This window comes from Gadus chalcogrammus, chromosome 2, assembly GCF_026213295.1.
Source record: "Gadus chalcogrammus isolate NIFS_2021 chromosome 2, NIFS_Gcha_1.0, whole genome shotgun sequence".
In the NCBI taxonomy this organism is placed as follows: Eukaryota; Metazoa; Chordata; class Actinopteri; order Gadiformes; family Gadidae; genus Gadus; species Gadus chalcogrammus.
This window is the reverse complement of record NC_079413.1, coordinates 20,589,651-20,607,208: the sequence shown is the minus strand read 5'-3', so window position 1 is coordinate 20,607,208 and position 17,558 is coordinate 20,589,651. Positions and strand designations below refer to the sequence as shown.

Here is a 17,558-nt window from a genome sequence, read left to right as displayed (position 1 = left end):
GTGCGTGTAGGACGGGGTACCTGAGCTGTGGGCGTTGGCCAGGGGGCCGTCGGAGGCACTGTACGGCCAGGCACCGGAGGAAGGCAGCGAGGTGGGGAGGGAGCAGTTTGGCCCTGGGAGACCAGAAACACCACCAGTATAAAACACGCCAGTACGAAACACATGCACAACACCAGTATGATACACGCATATAACACGTTTACATCACCAGTATCACACACGCATACAACACCAGAACAACATATATTAAGTTAATCTAAATCATATCGAATGAGACCAGCCGTTGTTGGTCCCAGGGCTGGCAACCCGCAACGTAACAGGGTGGACGCCAACGACGTAACAGGGTGGACCCCAACAACAAAACAGGGTGGACAACGTAACAGGGTGGACCCCAACAACGTAACAGGGTGGACCCCAACAACGTAACGGGGTGGACCCCAACAACGTAACGGGGTGGACCCCAACAACATAACGGGGTGGACCCCAACAACGTAACGGAGTGGACCCCAACAATGTAACGGGGTGGACCCCAACAACGTAACGGGGTGGACCCCAACAACGTAACGGGGTGGACCCCAACAACGTAACGGGGTGGACCCCAGCAACGTAACAGGGTGGACCCCAACAACTTATCAGGAATAAGGTTGACGACCAACACTGATTGTCAACCAATAACATGACGGGGTTGATGAACAACGTAACGGGACTGACAACAATAATAAAAAGGGACGGACAGGCGTTGCCGCGCAAAAGTAATAACATCGACGTACCAGTGTTGTCACGGAGGAGCGGGTGGTCCGAGTCCTGCAGGCTCTGCGGGCCCGGGGGGTTCATCACACTGCCAGGGGTCATGAAAGGGTCGGACTCGGGGTCCCCCGCGCTCGGGATCCCCTTCCAGGGCACGCCGGGCTGGAACTCTGTAACCATGACGACAGACAGCATCAGCATCATTCGGGAGCAGGGAAGGTAAAGAGGAGATGCAACAAGGCCCGTGATTGGCTTAGAGAAAAAAATAATGATATACCGTTACAACAACATCGTTGCCTTCAGTATTTTGACCACTGGGGAAAACCAAACCTCATTTTGTGGGACGATAAAAGTATCCAAATAAAGGTGAGTATGTAAACAGGTCATGAACTGGTAGGTAGATGGCCTGGAGACCATCCTGATCACGTGACCTCACATCCTGTTGCACTACAAGAATCAGTCTGGGCAGGAGTTGCCTAGACAGACAAACTCCTTCAGCCAATCAGCGTGACGAAACACGTGGCGGCTTCACGGTGCGCGGTTCAAATCGTCCAAAAATGATTTTCCCGCCTAGAAACTGCGAGTGCAGACTGGTTCTTGATAACCGCTTCTTATCGAGTCTTCATCAGCAATAACTGCACATTTGGCTGTGTTGACTCTGCTAATGTTATCATTACCGCTCAGTGCTTCAGGAAGACAATACCGCTGCCATCGGCGGCCTGTATTTAACGTAATCAACCATGACGCAGTCCCTGATCGGCCCTTATACGTCAACGACGATGCAGTCCCTGATTCAGGCATGAAAACGGGGCAGGGGTGAAAAAGGTGAGAAGGATATTATCCCTCTAGGGGGGTCCAATAGGGTCTAAATATCTTGCAAAAAGTGAATCTTATAGTGTGGCCAGTCTTCCGACCGTGTGACATGTTAAATCGTGGTGGAATATCTGAGATTCGTGTTGTCTGAACGGTACACACCGCTGGGTGACGAGTGGAAGACAGACTACGGAGAAGAGCGTCGCTAGCAATTGAAAACATCCGGGGCTGTAGCCCAGAAGAGTCCTTTTAAAACGGGGGTTTGGGGGTTTCTCCCCCGAGGAAATTTGAAAATCGGGCTGATGAACATGCAATTGTCACGTAGTTTGAGAAGTAAAGGCAAGACAAATCGTCATGTCTGACTCACGTCGGGGCAGGCCTACTGAATAGGTTAATGTTTACGTTATGGATAGGAAAGTGCACCACATACAGCAGCCAAAATGAGACATTAGAAAAGCCTGTAGCCAAATAAACACTCATGCGCCTAGATGTCAAGTGGACCGGGTTGAATTCACTGCGGGTTTCCTGAATCAGTGCAAACTAGAGCAGCACTAAACAGCAATATCGACATGATGGGCTTTGCATAGAGAATCAAATTTGCAACATTTTGCAACTAATGATTCTAAATTTGCCCATTAATGTACAAGTCAGAATTTTGCGATTTTCACTGGCTACAATATTGCATCTGTCAGTTGTCAAATGTGCTGAACAAAATGTTAAACTTCCATAATTGTTCCTAGTCAACTTATATAGTGCATTTATTTAAGCTCTCAACAGCATAACCATACAGCTTCGCCACATCGGCGGGAAAACACGGCACACGCAAAGTACATCCATGGAATCAGCCGTTCAAAACTAGTCTGCATGAATCGTATGACAACTGGATGGCAGGGGATGTGGAATAGGAATACACAGCAGGGGAGAACATGAGAGCCCCAGCTCGCCGCATAGTAGCCTGGGTGCTTTAAGCTTGGAACAAGCTGGATACCGAGAGGGTGAAAAACTATGCGTGTGTGTGTTTGTGTGTCACTCTGTTCGAGCCTGCATGAGAGTTCAATGTTGTCATTAGCTGTTAAGTCTTTCTGACCAATCGCAGTTCAAGGCCGACCTGGGCTGTACCACTTCGGGAGGGGGCGCTCAGTTACTCCCCTCTAGACAAAATCGAATTGGTTGCGACGTTGACCCGGCGCCCCCCGATTACGTTAACGGACCACAGGGAATTCTCCCAACTCTCCCGATTACCACTCTGCGTGTGCGTGCGTGCGTGCCTGTGTGTGTGTGCAGGCGTTATTCAACTGCCTGGTAAACATGTAGGCCTACGGTAATATTCATACTGGTTTAAATAATGCATTTGATAGTAGGCTATTTCCCATCGTTGCTGAGCAAGAGTTTTGTTCGAAAGTTCAGTGATAGAAAACAAATAATAGCCCGGGCTATTGACGTTTTACGGTACCACTGTCATGCACCTACCCGATGTCCAGTGGACCGGGTTGAATTCACTGCGGGTCTCCCTTATATCCATCTTACCAAAGATATTTTGGTACTGTCCTTCTCAACACTCTCTGATCTCACTAAAAGGCTGGCAGCACGAAACAGCAATATCGACGAGATGCGCTATGCATAGAGAAGAAAGAATACCGACGTTGAATTTGCAACATTTCGCAACAAATTATTCTAAATCTGCCCATACATGGACATCTATCCCATACATGGGATACATGGACAGAATTTTGCGGTTTTCACTCGCAACATCTGTGGCTGCTGGTAATTCAATCACAAAGAAGTAAACTCTACGGGGCTAATTTCAGCATTGTTTTTTTTAACGGCACAGCGATCCGGGGCTATAGCCTCGAATGCCCAGGTCTAACGACGCGCCGCATTCAAAGTTCTCCGTCGGGATGTCGGATGCGCATTGCAATTCTCCGCCCGATCGATCTTATATGTTGACAACAAAATATTTGTAAATAGTTTTGTAAATAAACTTCCAAAGCTTTTAAAAATCCTATTTGGTATTTTATTGGTCCTGTGCAAAGTAAACAACGTACAAAGTAAATAAGGTCCAAAGTCAAACCGAGTAGCGTTTCCGGAAATGATTTTGTTAGAGGACCAATCACAGCCCTTACCGTCTCTGTTGCACCGACTGTTAAAAAATATTGGATGCGCACGTAAACTACGGAGAGGTTCTCCGACAGGCTCTCCGTGTCTAAGTACAGCACTTTACGGAGGACTATAAACTGGCCGGCCTCTGAACCTACCCCCCCCCCCCCCCCCCCCCTAAATATTTTTTCATTGAATCTACACGATTCATGGAGGTCACCTATTTTCGTTTCAAAACGGCGAATTTCGCCGAAAGGTGAGTGGTTTTCATGCCTGCTGATTGGCCCTTATACGTCAACAACGACGACGACGCAGTCCCTGATTGGCCCAGATTACGTTGTCATTTCTGTATATCTAGGTGGAGCCAGACTGATTCGTGTAGCGAGAGCGGAAGTGAGGTCCCAGGACCAGGATGGTCTCTAGACCAGCAGGTAAGGGGGTCTTCGGTATCGGAGGGGAGGGTCACCTGGGGGCCAGCTGGGGGGGCCCGGCTTGTGGGGCATCTTGGTCCCGGGGCTGCGGTGCCAGTGGTCCATGGGTCCCTGGGGAGGGAGGCCCAGGCCCTCGGGGCCCATCATCTCGTACTGGGAGTACGGGGAGCCTCCCCTGTTCTTCATGGGGTTGGGTATGGGGCCTTGAGGAGAGGGGGATCAGAGAACAGAAATTGAGACAAGGCAGACATCGCTTATGGTAAACGGACTGGGCCCCGGTAGGAGCGTAGTGATCCATCGTCAAGGGCCCTCAGTCTGAGACACTGCTGTAGGCGGGGCGTACCGTTCTTGTGCATCGCGGCGATGGCGTCCGGCGAGGGGGAGGAGGGCGAGTGGCCCTCCATCATCCACTTGAAGCGAGACTGCTGCCCCCCACCTGGGTCCTTCATCCCCGGACCCCCGCCCTGGTCCAGGCCCGACAGGTTCCCACCCGGCGCCAGACCTGACACAAAGACGACATCATCATCACCTTCATCACTACCATCACCACCAAGTGTCATCGCTACCATCTTCATCACCACCAACACCTCACAATCACCACCATCATCACTAACATCACCCCCTTCATGACTACCATCCCTACCAGTGTCACCAATACCAGTACATGCTCTACAGAGGACAGCGCCCTCTAGTGGACGCTGTGAGAACAGCAAACAGCTGCAGAGATGAGCCCCGGTCGTACAGGGACATGCTGACTAGCATCAATGCCTTCAACTGCAATCTGCGGACAATCTTGTATCTTGTTGACAGGGGTAGTGGTTTGGGTGCTCAAACCGCCAGCCGAAATGTGGAGGGTTCGAATCCCAATGTTAACGGTCGACCTGAAGTCCCAAATTTGCAAAGTGCCTCCAATATCTTCCACGGTCTGAATTCACCGCAAAGATGCTTCGGATGAACGCGTCTGCCAAGAACGACTAAACCAAATAGTGGACTTTGTTTGGACATCTTATCCTAGCCATCTTTATTGCATACAGCGTTCAGCTAACGATTGTTAGGGCTTGGCACTTGTTTATATAAACATCCTTACGAAATATTGTTCCTCTTCCTCCTGACAAATGTACTTATTGCCAAGTCTCTGTGGATGAAAGCAGGCTGCCTGCGGGGGACTCACCAGAGTACATGGCCTGGGTCTTAGCGTGGAAGTCGGAGAGGGAGACCCCTACGCCCCCGGGGTGACCCAGAGGGTCCATGGACTGCTTGGGGAGGCCTCCTCCCCCCAGGTGGGAGGGAGACAGCTTGGAGCTTCCCCCTCCTCCCCCCCCACCCTGCTGCTGTCTCTGCTGCTGAAGGACAGCCATGAGCCTGGCCAACTGTAGGGAACACCAGTCATACAGTCATGCCCTGCACCACCACTATAAATACATGCTATATCGGAGGACGCATCTCTTTATAGAAATATGTGTATGAATATGTAATATGCTTTATAAACAATATATGTGCTACACGGTTCAATGGATAAGGATATCAGTGTGGCAAATCTCTCATTTTCAAAGCTTATGAGAATGATCCACTGCATTAACCTGCCATTGGGCCCTGGGGCTGAGAGGTTTCGTAGGCCCCCTGAGAGGGGATCTTACAATGAAGATGTGTAAATTGTCGAAAGGGGGGGGGGGGGGGGGGGGGGGGGGGGTTGGACGAGGAAACCTGTGTGTGTGTGGTTCTGTGGGGTCTCACCTGCTGGGGGTCGGTCTGCTGGCGGAGGGGCTGGGGGAACTTCCTCTGGTTCTGCAACAGCTGCTGCTGTTGCTGCTGGTGCTGCTGTTGCTGCTGCTGCAGGAGGAGTTGACACGCCTGCAGATTACGACACCACTCATTAAAGTCTGGTCTAGTGAATCATTCAGAAGCTTAAGTATTGCCGTTCAAAAAAAAGCCAGGTCACTTGAAGGTGAAAAGAAAGTTGATAGAGAGAAGACCACAGTGCGAAACAGACCAATCTGCACACATTGACGACCAACCAAACACAGTCAGCCAATCAGAAGACAGCGATGACCCACCACACAGTTAGCCAATCAGAAGACAGTGATGACCCACCCCACACAGTCAGCCAATCAGAGGACAGTGATGACCCACCACACAGTGTGTCCATCAGAAACCACAAACCATACTCAGTTAAGCAACTTGTGCACATATTCAACTTGTAGTGATAGTTGGGAGCACATTAACTCAAATTCAGAAAACGTGCATGCTTCCGAGAGCTTGTATTATCACTCAACCGATTCAAACGCCTGGTCTCGGAAATAATTTAGAAGAAAGCATTCTTTATCCAGGTGGACAATCAAAAGGCCAATCGCAGCCAGTCAGCCAATCAGAAGCCAGCCACACGAGGACAGCCCGACAGAACGTGCGGTGAGCCACTGGGCTCCGAGCGGGGAGCTCACCAGGTGAAACTGCTGGACGTGAGGGTAGATGTTGCTCAACATGGCCAACTGCTGCGGGGACAGCTGAGGGGGGAACAGGCCTCCTGCTCCTCCTGCTCCTCCTCCTCCTCCTCCCCCACCCACCCCGCCCACTCCACCTCCCCCGCCAAGGCTGTTGCCAGGCGACGGCATCTGCTTCATCATGGACCCTGGGACCTGAGAGACAGCGGAGGGGAGGTCATGAGCGGCCCAGGTAGGCAGGTAGAAAGACGCGAGTGTCTACTCCCAGATGGGAGATTCCCAATGTTCATGGCCTGTCTCCATTCACAAGATCTACAAGACCTTCCACGATCTGAATTCACTGCAAAGCTGCTTTGGTTAAAAGCCTTGTACGTACGTTTTAATAGCCATCATTTTAGGGTTATTGTTTAGAATCGCCCGAGCCATGCTTCAACTATAAGTTAACGAGATGTCATCTTTGAATAACTCTTGAGTCGACTGCACCTGCCTCTGGACGAGACCACTTCCATTTTATACCCTTGACTCATTTCTGAACATTCAGGGCATCTCTTCCCTAATTGGCCCAGGAATTCATCCTGCCGGTCAATCACAGGTGCGTGCAATGCTGGTGAACCTGGATGGGAGTGGTTAGTGGCGGGTGGAAGCGTAGTGGGCAGGTGTTTTGGGGGTACCTGGGCAGACATGTACTGATGGGGCACCGGGGCCCGTAGACCCTGGTTGGGGGTCATGGGATGGCCCACGGGCTGGTGCATGCCTCGTGACGGAGGCATACCTCCCCCACCTCCTCCACCGCCGTACCCCCCATGACCACTCATCTGGGGGAGAGAACAACGACACCGTCAACCCCCCGACAACAGAACCAGGACCTCCCAAAGCAGAGCCACACCCCCACGGTCAGAGATCTGAAACTATTGGTGCGCGAATACACGTTCATCATTATGTATGATATTGTACACATCATTGAAACAATTATGGTTGTTATATGATACAAGGATAACTTGTTAGTAACGGATTGTCACAAGAACGCAGGTGGAGATATTGATATCCATTTAAACGGATTCACTAGCACCAGAACATGTTACAAGTGACACTCATGCTGTTGACTATCCATTGCATACTTAACAGAAACGATAGTATTTGACAGATTAGTGCAAATGAGAATATAGATAAATCAATTAAACAAATCCCATGAAATTATCTAAAAAAACTATTGGGCAAAGTTTTAGCGCCACAACATATCTGATATTCTTAACCCCGAACAACTCTTATCTCAACTGACTACTACGGATGAAGTACAGAGTGCCACTCCATAGATCCGATGGATAATAGCCGTAGCCTCGTCGCCTCTATGGCTTATTGCCAGCATACCTTGTCTCCATAGTGACCCATGTCCCCAGGCGCCATGTCTTTAGAGCCAGGCATGCGGTAGCCTCCTCCTCCTCCTCCTCCTCTTCCTCCTCTCCGCATCTCTCCGTTGTAGTCACTCATCCCTCTCTTGTCTGGATCCATTTTCTTGTCGCCGCCTGGATCGTCACCCTATTGAGCATCCGCATTAGCGACACAGAACTGACTTTGCATGGTTCTCCACAGGATTTTTCGGCCGTTGAAGATGCCCCATGTTCACCACCATGTGTCAGGTGGAGGCTTCATCACAAGCCTTTTCAAAACCTATCCATTAGTGACATGACATGTGGCGGCGTCCACCCAGATGCATGATGGGTAGAGCACCTCCTGCAGCCTTAGAGTAGGTGCTGTCTCCCAGCGGGGTGACCACGATCCAACCCACCCACTTGAGCCAGTCACTAATGGGTGTGTTTTGAAACGCCCTGCGATGACACATCAGCGTCCCGCCCCTTTAAGACGTGAACGGGCGCGGCGGGACGGGGAACGCGGTCCGAGCTGAAGGGGTTAAATCGACAGATTACCAAAGCACATCTTACCAGGAGGCCCATGTTGGCGAACTGCCGCGACATCGGATTACCCCAGCTCTCTCCACGGCCCCCCTGTGGGGTAAAGTAGGGAGAATGTCAGGACACAGTTTAATACCTTAACCCACCTGGAAAAGAGGCATGAATTGGGATTAAGAAACGCCTAGGGCTGGCATTATGGGGGGGGGGGGGGGGTAATAGTGGCTAGAAGGTTCAAATCCCTGCAAAAAGGGACCAGGGTCGAAACCTTCTCCTTAAAGATTTCTGTGTCTGTTTCTGGCTTCACATCAAATCCCTTTGGTAATAGCATCTGCTTTTTTAATCATCGTGATACACGTTCTTTAAATGGTAAATGGACTGCTTTTATACAGCGCTTTACAATGTTGCCTCACATTCACCCATTCATGCACACACCGACGGCGGAGACGACCAAATAAGGCAACAGCCAGCTCGTCAGAAGCCATCAGGGTGAGTCATCATGCTTAGGGTCACCCGAGTAAAAGCTAGGAGGAGCCGGGGATCAAACTAGCAACCTCCCGGTTACCAGCACACCCGCTCTACCTCCCGAGCAGCATGCTGCCCGACACAACTGAACAGTGGTTCTCGAGCTCGCCGTGGTGCGTGGTCGTACCTTGGCGTGGCCCCTGGCTCCGGCGTGGCCGTGGGCCCAGCCTCCCTGGGACCCCCCGCTGTTCCAGACGCCCCCCTCCTCCTCCTCGTCCCAGCTGGCGTGGCGGGAGGCGGCCACGGGCCCCTCGCCCTTTGACCCCCAGCCCTCCCCTGACTTGGGGCCTTTTGGGGAGAAATTAAACACGGAGCAAAGTTTAGATGAACTTGAGATCATCAGGTTTGATTTACTGCCAATCCATATAGCCTATATTCCATAGGTTAGGTATACTGAAGCTCAATAACAGTGGTGCTTTAATCAGTTTAATAGGTTAGTTATACAGGTGATTAATTATTTTACAGTCTAGATTTATTTTATTAATCCCGGACGGGAGGTTCAGGAAAGTAAAAGGTAAGGTTTAGGGGCCACAAGACACTAACTTAATGGATCCATATCAGATGCCCATTTAGAGATTGACTCACTTCAAGAGCAAAATTTAACCGTAACCAGTAAAAACATTAATTTTAAACTAGAAGAACAGAAATGACCAACCATACTCAATTAAGAGACTAAAGCTCCTCAGAGCACATGATAAACCAACAGTGCTAGTTTTGTGCAGAATAGTTCAATGTTATGTACAAAACAATTCGCATTGAACGCTCGCATCAAAGACCGGAAAAATTAAAAACAAAACCAAATTCCAAACATTTCCTTTTCCAAGATGATCCATGACATCATTCGATGGATGACTCCGACCAGCTGCGGCTCACCTGGCTTGCCGGGATTGGCGGAGGGGTTCCCCCAACCGGACGGCTTCCCTGGCTCAGGTTCAGGGTCTCCCCAGCCAGCGGGCGCTGCTGAGGGCGACGATGATGAACTCTGACCCCAGCCACCCGCATTGGCGTCCTCCGGCTGTCCGCCTCCTTTGCCCCACATACCTGAGGCCCCGCCATGAAGAAGACATGGTTAATTAAAAACAGACTTGCTCACAGACAAATACATTTTTAATTACTTGCTATTTTACTGACTTAACAGAGACGAATATATCTCAATTGTCGTTATTGCAAATTTAAGAAAATAAGGATTAGAAGCATTATCTGTATGAGAAAAATATTTTAATAAACCCCCCCAAAAAAGGCCAAGGTACTGACCCACTCCACCGTTGCCGGACTCCCTGCTGGGGGGCTGGCGTCTGGGGGGCTGCTGGGGGTTGGGAGGGGAGGGGCCCTGCGGGCCGTGCCCCCCCGGGCCCCCTGGACCGGGTCCTCCAGACCCCTGGCCGCCGGAGCCACTGTTCTTGTCCCACATGTTGACGTTCTTGTTGCTGTAGCGCTGGGGGTCGCCCCAGGCGGACGTCCCGTCGTCGATCTCCATCTTTCGGCTGATGGACTGGGGGGACGGCTCATCCCACCCGCTGGACTCCGCGGGGTCCACCCCCCCGGCCCCCGGCCCGGCTGCCCGGGGGACCGACCCCGCCGTCCAGCCCGGGCTTTGGTTCTGGCTCTTGGAGGGCGGAGGCGGGCCGGCGCCCGGACGTCCACCCCAGCCCCCGGCCATGGCGGGCTGCTGGCCTTGTGATTGGTGCTGCTGATTGGGGGCCTTCATGGGGGCCACCTGGCTGTTTGGGGTCTGTGCTGGCGGGCCGTGGGGCTTGCCACCACCCCACTCCTGGTGGGGCTTGCTCCCCCCACCACCTCCTCCTCCTCCTCCTCCTCCAGCGTCCCCTCCCCCCCAACCTCCTCTCTGAGGCCCACCGTCGTCCCCCCAGGACGGGCCTTCGTCAGAGTGCATCCTGCCGCCGCCACGCCCCTCTCCCCACATCCCTCCTGGTTTGGAGTCCCGCTGTCCCCAGTCTCTCCCCCCGCCTCCCCCCCCTCCTCCTCCTCCCCCACCACCACCCCCACCCCCACCCCCAGGCCCATCCTTCCATCCTCCCGCTCCTTTGCTCTCTGGAGGAGGCCCTCCCCACCCACCTCTACCCTGTTCTCCACCATCTCTCCAGCCTCCTCCACCTCCTCTGTGGTCCCTCCGTTCTTGTGGTTCCTCGCCCCCCCAGGGTTTCCCCTGGCTCTCGGGGGCCAGTCCCCCCCAGCCTCCGGCGTTCTTGGCCGGGTTCCCCTCGCTGCCCCCCTCCGGCGGCGACCCGCCCTTCCTCCGGTTCCCAGCCTCCATGTGGGGCCCCCGGCCGGGCTGGTGGGCCCCGGCGCCGTCCCAGCCGTCCCTCTTGGGCCCGGGACCCGAGCTGCCGCCACCGCCGCCGCCAGTCGGCGGCTCGGTGGCCTTCGGACCCGCGTTGGCCCCAGAATACCCGGAGCCGCGCGTCGTGATGGTGGACGAGGACGAGGACGAGGACGAGGAGGAGCTTTTGTCTTTGATCTTCCCTCCTCCTCCCCCGCCCCCTTCTCCTCCCCCTGCGGCGGCGGCGGCTGCGGCAGAGGCCTCCATGTCCCAGGCCACGTTCTGCCGGATCTGGGTCTGGCCCCAGCCCACGTTGGACAGCACCCTCGGGTCCAGGTCCGAGCGACTCAGCATGCTCTTTAAGGCCACTTCAGCGTTGGGCGACGGCTGGGAGGCGGGGCCTCCGGAGCCGTCCGTCTTCTGGTTAGGTGCTCCGCCTCCGCCACTCCCATCTCCTGTGACTCCGCCTCCTACGCCAGCCGTCCTCCCGCCTTCCCCTGCTCCTCCCCATTCCGCCCTCCCTCTCTCCGCGCTCTTCTCCTCCGCCGTCTGATTGTCCCAGGCCTTCGCCCCGCTTGCAACCGCCGGAGAGGCGGAGTCCTGCAAAGCCCCGCCCCGGACACCGCCACTCCCTCCACTACTGCTGCTGCTGTTGCTGCTCCCGGCCCGCCCCCCGGGCTGGGCGCTCCCTCCAGTTCCTATTGCAGTGTTTCCAGAGCCCCCCCACCCTGACTCTCCCGTACCCCCACCCTCCCCAGCTCCCTGAGATGCCCCAGGAGCGTTGGAGCTACTGTCACTCGGCTGGCCCCAGCCCGTCGTGTCGCCCTGACTGGCAGGCTGGCCCCAGCCCGTCGCATCGCCCTGACTGGCAGGCTGTCCCCAGCCGGTGGTGTCCCCCTGACTGGCAGGCTGGCCCCAGCCAGTGGTGTCGCCCTGGCTGGCAGGCTGGCCCCAGCCAGTGGTGTCGCCCTGACTGGCAGGCTGGCCCCAGCCAGTGGTGTCGCCCTGGCTCTGCCCCCCGCCCCCCCAGCCGTCGCCCGGGGAGGCTCCCACGGTGACCTCCGAGGAGGAGGAGGTCGGAGGCATGGCCCGCCACGAGGAGGAGGAGGACGAGGAGGAGGAGCCCGATCGATTGGCGCCCCCGTCTCCACCGCCTCCTTGATTTGGTCCTGGCCCCGTCGCGGCGGTGCCCGCCCCCCTCTGAGGGCCCCGCTCGGCCCCGCCCCAGGGCTCCCCACCCCCGGTGACCCCCGCCCCCGGCCCCTCAGCTTGCTGCTGCTGGAGGCCTGGCTGGCTCCCAGAGGACGGAGGGAGAGGGCTGGTGGACAGGCGGAGACCCTCTCCGGGGCCCTGGGTCTGCTCCGGCCCCAGGGCGGGCCAGGCGGAGGGGTTGGTGCTGGGGCTGAAGCCCGGGCCCGTGGCCTGCCCCCCACCACCGCCACTACTACTACAGCTGCCTCCAGGGCTCTTCTGAGAGCCTGGGCCCACATGGGACATGTTGGAGTTGTAAAGCACATCACTTCCTGTCCCGGACTCCGAAGGGGAGGAGCCCCACGGGGAGCCTCCCGCACATTCAGCGAGCGATGACGATGAGGGGGGAGGGGGAGATGGGGGTGAGGAGGAGTGAGGCGAGGAGGGGCGGTCGCCACCCCCGACCTCAGCCCCTCCCTTCTGCTGAACATTCCTCTCATTCCATGAGGCACTGCTGTTGGGCGCATGATCCGGTTCCCTGCTTGCCCCGCCCCCCGCCCCACCCGACCCCGGCTTGGCCCCGCCCAGGATGCTCGGCCACGCCTCCAGGTCAGTCCCGTCCACGATCACCTTCTCCCAGCCCTGAGAGGGGGGTTGGCTGCCAGAGCCTGCCCCCCAAGTGGAATTTGCATAAGACGAAGTAGTAGAAGAAGCAGCAGCAGCGATGGACGGCGAGGAGGAGTAGGATGAACCGGGGTTCAGATCTACAACGGCAGGAGGAGGAGGAAGAGGAGCAGGAGAAACGCTCTCAAACAAAGCACTGAAACACAGGCATCTTTTCCTTCGCCAACTGGAAATTTCATTCGAGAAATAGCTCGTTAACTACTTTCTCCCTGCTCTTTAGCTTGTATGCCTACAAGTTAAAGAATATGAATAACATAAATAAACAACTTTAGCCCCTGACAGAACTACAAAAACACACAGCGTGGACACCAGGGCATCGAACCCAGTACTATTTGGCTGAGCTCAAAACCACCCTACAAAACGAAATCCACTCACCTATGGGTCCAGCTGTTGGGGGGGTTTCTCCCGACTGAGAGGAGAGCGGAGGAGGAGTAGCGCCTCCTCCCCCTGAGCCGCCCCCCAGCAGCATGGAGGACAGGGGCGGCTGGCCCCTCTTCAGTAGCACTTTGTGGTCCTGCTGGCAGCGGAAGCGCGGGGGCACCTCACGGGGGATGTAGCGCTGGGCCGTCGACGTCGCCTGGCTCCCAGAAGAGGAGGAGGAGGAGGAGGAGGAGGAGTTAGAGGAGGCGGAGGAGGGCTGTCCGGTGGCCACAGCAGCCCGCTGCTTAACATTGTTCCCGCCGTCGGGAGCAGGCAGGGACGCACCAGGACCGCCGCCGGGGGAGGAGGTGGGGGGGGCGGGGCCCGGGGTGAAGGGCGGCTGGATGGTGGAGGGCTTGGCTGCTTCTGGCACTGCAGACGGAGAGGAGAATACCTTGAGTTAATAAGGGCTGAGGCCCACCAGGGGGGTTCCCGGGAAATGGCTGTTGACATTCCCAGACCCCAAAACAGTTACTTCAATTATTAATCACTGTGGCGATATTTGAGGGATTTGTACGAACAAGTAAACACATCAATACTATACACCACAGGCTACACCAGTAGGGTATATGGATTGAGTAGACGAAGGTTGGATCCATTATTGACTTGCCAAATAAATGCAATGTAGCCCTCTCTGCCCTAAAACCCCTTTTATCATATTGTGATATTCAACACCTGTTTCAATGTCCCAGAGGGCCCGTTTCAGGATCCCTACGGCCCAGGTCCGCCGGGGCACAGCAGTGCATGCTGGGAGTTCTGCTGTGGCATGGGTAAGTCGCAGGGACCAATAGATAAGAGTTCAGGCAGACATGGTGTCGGTAGCAAACACCTGGGTCCACTCCCATAGGTCATACCATTAATCTAGCTGAATACACAAACCAACTACAAATCCCTTTATAAACATAGTGCATTGGCGCTGAACTATTTGGAGAAAAAGGAAAAGACAACCAACAGCAAATTTACCTTTTATTTTTGGGTCTGGCACCTGAAATGACAAAAGAATTTGCATAAACATCAGTGACTTCCCCAAAAAGGTGGAGGTGCAAGGTGAAGGGCACAGAAAGAGTGGCTACTACGGTGTGAAAGGCGGCGCAGTGTACACAGGTGTGGATAGCAGATAGTAAGCGGAGGAGGCAGCGTGAAACGGAAGACTCTCACAGAGGAAAGTCTGGAGGGTGGAGGTGAGGAAAGTGTAGAGGGTGGAGGTGAGGAAAGTGTAGAAGGTAAAGGTGCATACGTTTGAGGTGTAGAAGGTAAAGGTGCATAAGCCGTTTTTTTGGTGAAACCGCACAAGTCTTGTGCGTTTCAGCCGACCGTCCAGACGGAGCCGGCGAATCCGGTGCCCGAAACTGCACATTTCTGAAACCACCCTCGGAGGTGGTTTCAAATCAATCCAGAACTATGCGGTTTCATGTTAGCATTCGTGAGGACGCCTGCCCCCAACAAGCTGGGGGACGTCAGAGTTGAGTTAAATTTTTTATTTATTATTTTATTTGTATTCTTCTTGTAGCTTTAAATAAAGCCCCTTGATAAATGTAATTACTAACTGTACATTAAAAAGTCATTGAGGTATCGCAATGACTCCGTCTTTACAATATTCCTGAACCGCATAAAACGAAACCGGATCGTTTTCGCCTGTTTTGGTCTGTGTGGACGGGGCCTAAGTTTAATGCGAGGGTGTTGAAGGTAAAGGTGCATATGTTTAAGGTGGAGGTGTAGAAGTTTAAGGTGCCGGGAGGTGGAGATGTAAAAGGTAGAGATGCATAAGGGGAATGTGGAGGTGTGGAGGTGAAAAGGTTATAGGTGACAAAGGTTGGGGTGGAGGTGTGGAAGGTGGAGTTTTCCTCCTCACCTTCTGAGAGGAGTCCCTTTTCTTTTTATCCTCTTTCTTCTTTTTCTTGTCTTCCATGAACTGCTGTTCCCTGTCCTGACTCTCCCGTCTGTGGGGGTAAAACACAAGGTGGAGGTAAGTCATGTGGTATACTGTACATCAAGGGGTACAGCACCTTTGGCCCATGATCGAAAGCAGATATACACGCTTCCACACACATCAACAACGTATCACGGAAGCAGTTTAGTAGCAGTTTGCTTTTAGCTATGAAATCTTCTGTCATCTTAATTTAAATAATGTACCTTAACTCATCCAGGTTTTTTAATTAAATATCCACCATGACAGTCAAATATTTCAAAAGTCAGAAATCTTCCAGCGACCCTATACGCAACCAGGCGACTCTACGGTTGGGAAACGCTGCCTTGCATACCGAGACAACCCTCCCAAGGAAATGAAATCAGTTACACCACAACGCTGCCAGCTGCCGGTCGAACTGTAATGTTAGTCAGTAGGGGTTTGCCAAAAGTACTACCTTTACATTATTCATCAGGCTGTGATCACAATTACAACCGAGACTCTGGAAGGCGAAGGGAACAACAAAAAACAAACAAGCAACACAAGAGCAACGGGAAAAGTGCATTTTCATTGTGTGACTGTACGTAAAAACAGGTTATCCTGTGTTGAAAGCCCTGAACATGAAGGCCAGCCTCAACCGTCGACGACGACGAGGGAGCTTCTAGTCTACACTTACAATCAACAGTTACAAACATAACAAAGATTTCTTCTTGGCTTGATCACTGCGTGACATTTTTCAAACGACAATTCCTTTAAGAAGGAACACAGCCTTTACCACTGGTATGAGTTCCAGCCCTGATGCGGAGGTCCTAGGTAAACAGCCCGTAGAACTAGTATGAGATCCTACTGTATTGGACGAGATGCTCAGCTAACGGTCTCCGACTACAGGGGGGCGCATCACTCGGTTCAACAGACGTAAACATGCCCCCATTCTCCACGTCCATTGAACCTGTGCTTGAGCACCACAGGTAAACACCAAGACTCGAGTAGACACCTCCAGGCTGCTGGGACTACAGCCTGCTGTAGACACCTCCAGGAGGCTGGGACTACAGCCCTCTGGCCCTACGATCAGAGATATGACCACTTATTCCACCACGTTGTGGTGGAATTAGCTTTGAATAATGAACATCGGACGGGTATCATCATTGACGCCATGTTTTGGTTGATGGTATGTGTCCCCTACACCCCGGGACCGTTAGGTACCGAGGAGAACCCAGGCTAATGCTACCGTAGACCCCCCCACGGACATAGCCACCCCAAGAGCCCTAGGCGGGATCCAAACCGTGTTATTTGGCTACCAGGGCGAAATCAGACGACAATCACGAAATAAAACCCCGAAGTCCGCCGCCACGGTCAAATAAAACCAAGAACTTTAGTGACGTCTGTCTGCTCGCGCAGCGCATCTGCGACCGCGCAGCGAAACAGAAAAGATAAAAAACAAATGCGTTTGGAAAAGTTGACGCAGATACGAATTCGCGGTCGGGCGAAACACGAAGGCGACGCGTTGAACGTCGAACAAGATGCACACTCACCTCAGGAATCACGTTAAACATAAAGTGCTTCGGTGCAGAAAATTCGTGCAGATCGTAAAGCGCTAGCAGGTCTAGCTAGCGCGGCGAGCTAGCTCTTCGCGGTTGAATTGAATAATAAACGACATCGTGGAAAGGCGAAACGTTGGTTCGTGAAAAAGGAAATGCGAATTCGTAGAAGTCCTTCGCTGCGAGTTCCCGCTCCTCAGACTGTAAACAGAACGCCGTGCAGAACCTCCCGATGACTGTCAGGCGCTGTGTGCTCGGCTAGCTTACTGGCGGCCATTTTGCTTCTCGTCTCAGCGAGTTGTTGATGCGAGGGGGGAGGGGGAGGGAGGAGAGGGGAGGGAGGCGGTGGGGGAAGAGGAAGTGAGGCTGGGAGGGGGTGAGGCTGGACATGGACCTATTAAAGAAGGGCTTGGAGGGGGTAGGGGAGGGAGAAAGCCGAGGGGGGGAGGCCGCCACTGACATGACGTCATGCATAGCGCTTCCTACAATTCGTTGAAAGGTAAATGACATTTTCATACTCATGTTGAAATATTATCTTTAAGATACATACATCTATGCATGCTCATTGTTATTTGATTTA

General features: G+C 53.6%; 1 protein-coding gene across 1 annotated transcript in view; it reads right to left on the bottom strand.

Moving 5' to 3' along the window:
* LOC130402422 (trinucleotide repeat-containing gene 6B protein-like) overlaps window positions 1–17,292 on the bottom strand; it is a 20,809-nt gene extending 3,517 nt beyond the window's left edge. Inside the window, exons 1-18 of the mRNA XM_056606578.1 lie at window positions 16,973–17,292; window positions 15,387–15,474; window positions 14,498–14,519; window positions 13,490–13,906; window positions 11,035–13,194; window positions 10,213–10,764; window positions 9,832–9,999; window positions 9,086–9,246; window positions 8,467–8,529; window positions 7,895–8,062; window positions 7,198–7,341; window positions 6,527–6,721; window positions 5,823–5,939; window positions 5,260–5,458; window positions 4,432–4,590; window positions 4,124–4,291; window positions 771–917; window positions 21–113 (exon numbers count right to left, since the gene is read on the bottom strand). Of these exons, the coding sequence (XP_056462553.1) occupies window positions 21–113; window positions 771–917; window positions 4,124–4,291; window positions 4,432–4,590; window positions 5,260–5,458; window positions 5,823–5,939; window positions 6,527–6,721; window positions 7,198–7,341; window positions 7,895–8,062; window positions 8,467–8,529; window positions 9,086–9,246; window positions 9,832–9,999; window positions 10,213–10,764; window positions 11,035–13,194; window positions 13,490–13,906; window positions 14,498–14,519; window positions 15,387–15,443 (4,990 nt within the window). The 5' untranslated portion in view covers window positions 15,444–15,474; window positions 16,973–17,292. The remainder of the gene's footprint in view (window positions 1–20; window positions 114–770; window positions 918–4,123; window positions 4,292–4,431; window positions 4,591–5,259; window positions 5,459–5,822; window positions 5,940–6,526; window positions 6,722–7,197; window positions 7,342–7,894; window positions 8,063–8,466; window positions 8,530–9,085; window positions 9,247–9,831; window positions 10,000–10,212; window positions 10,765–11,034; window positions 13,195–13,489; window positions 13,907–14,497; window positions 14,520–15,386; window positions 15,475–16,972) is intronic.
* Window positions 17,293–17,558: the final 266 nt, after the last annotated feature.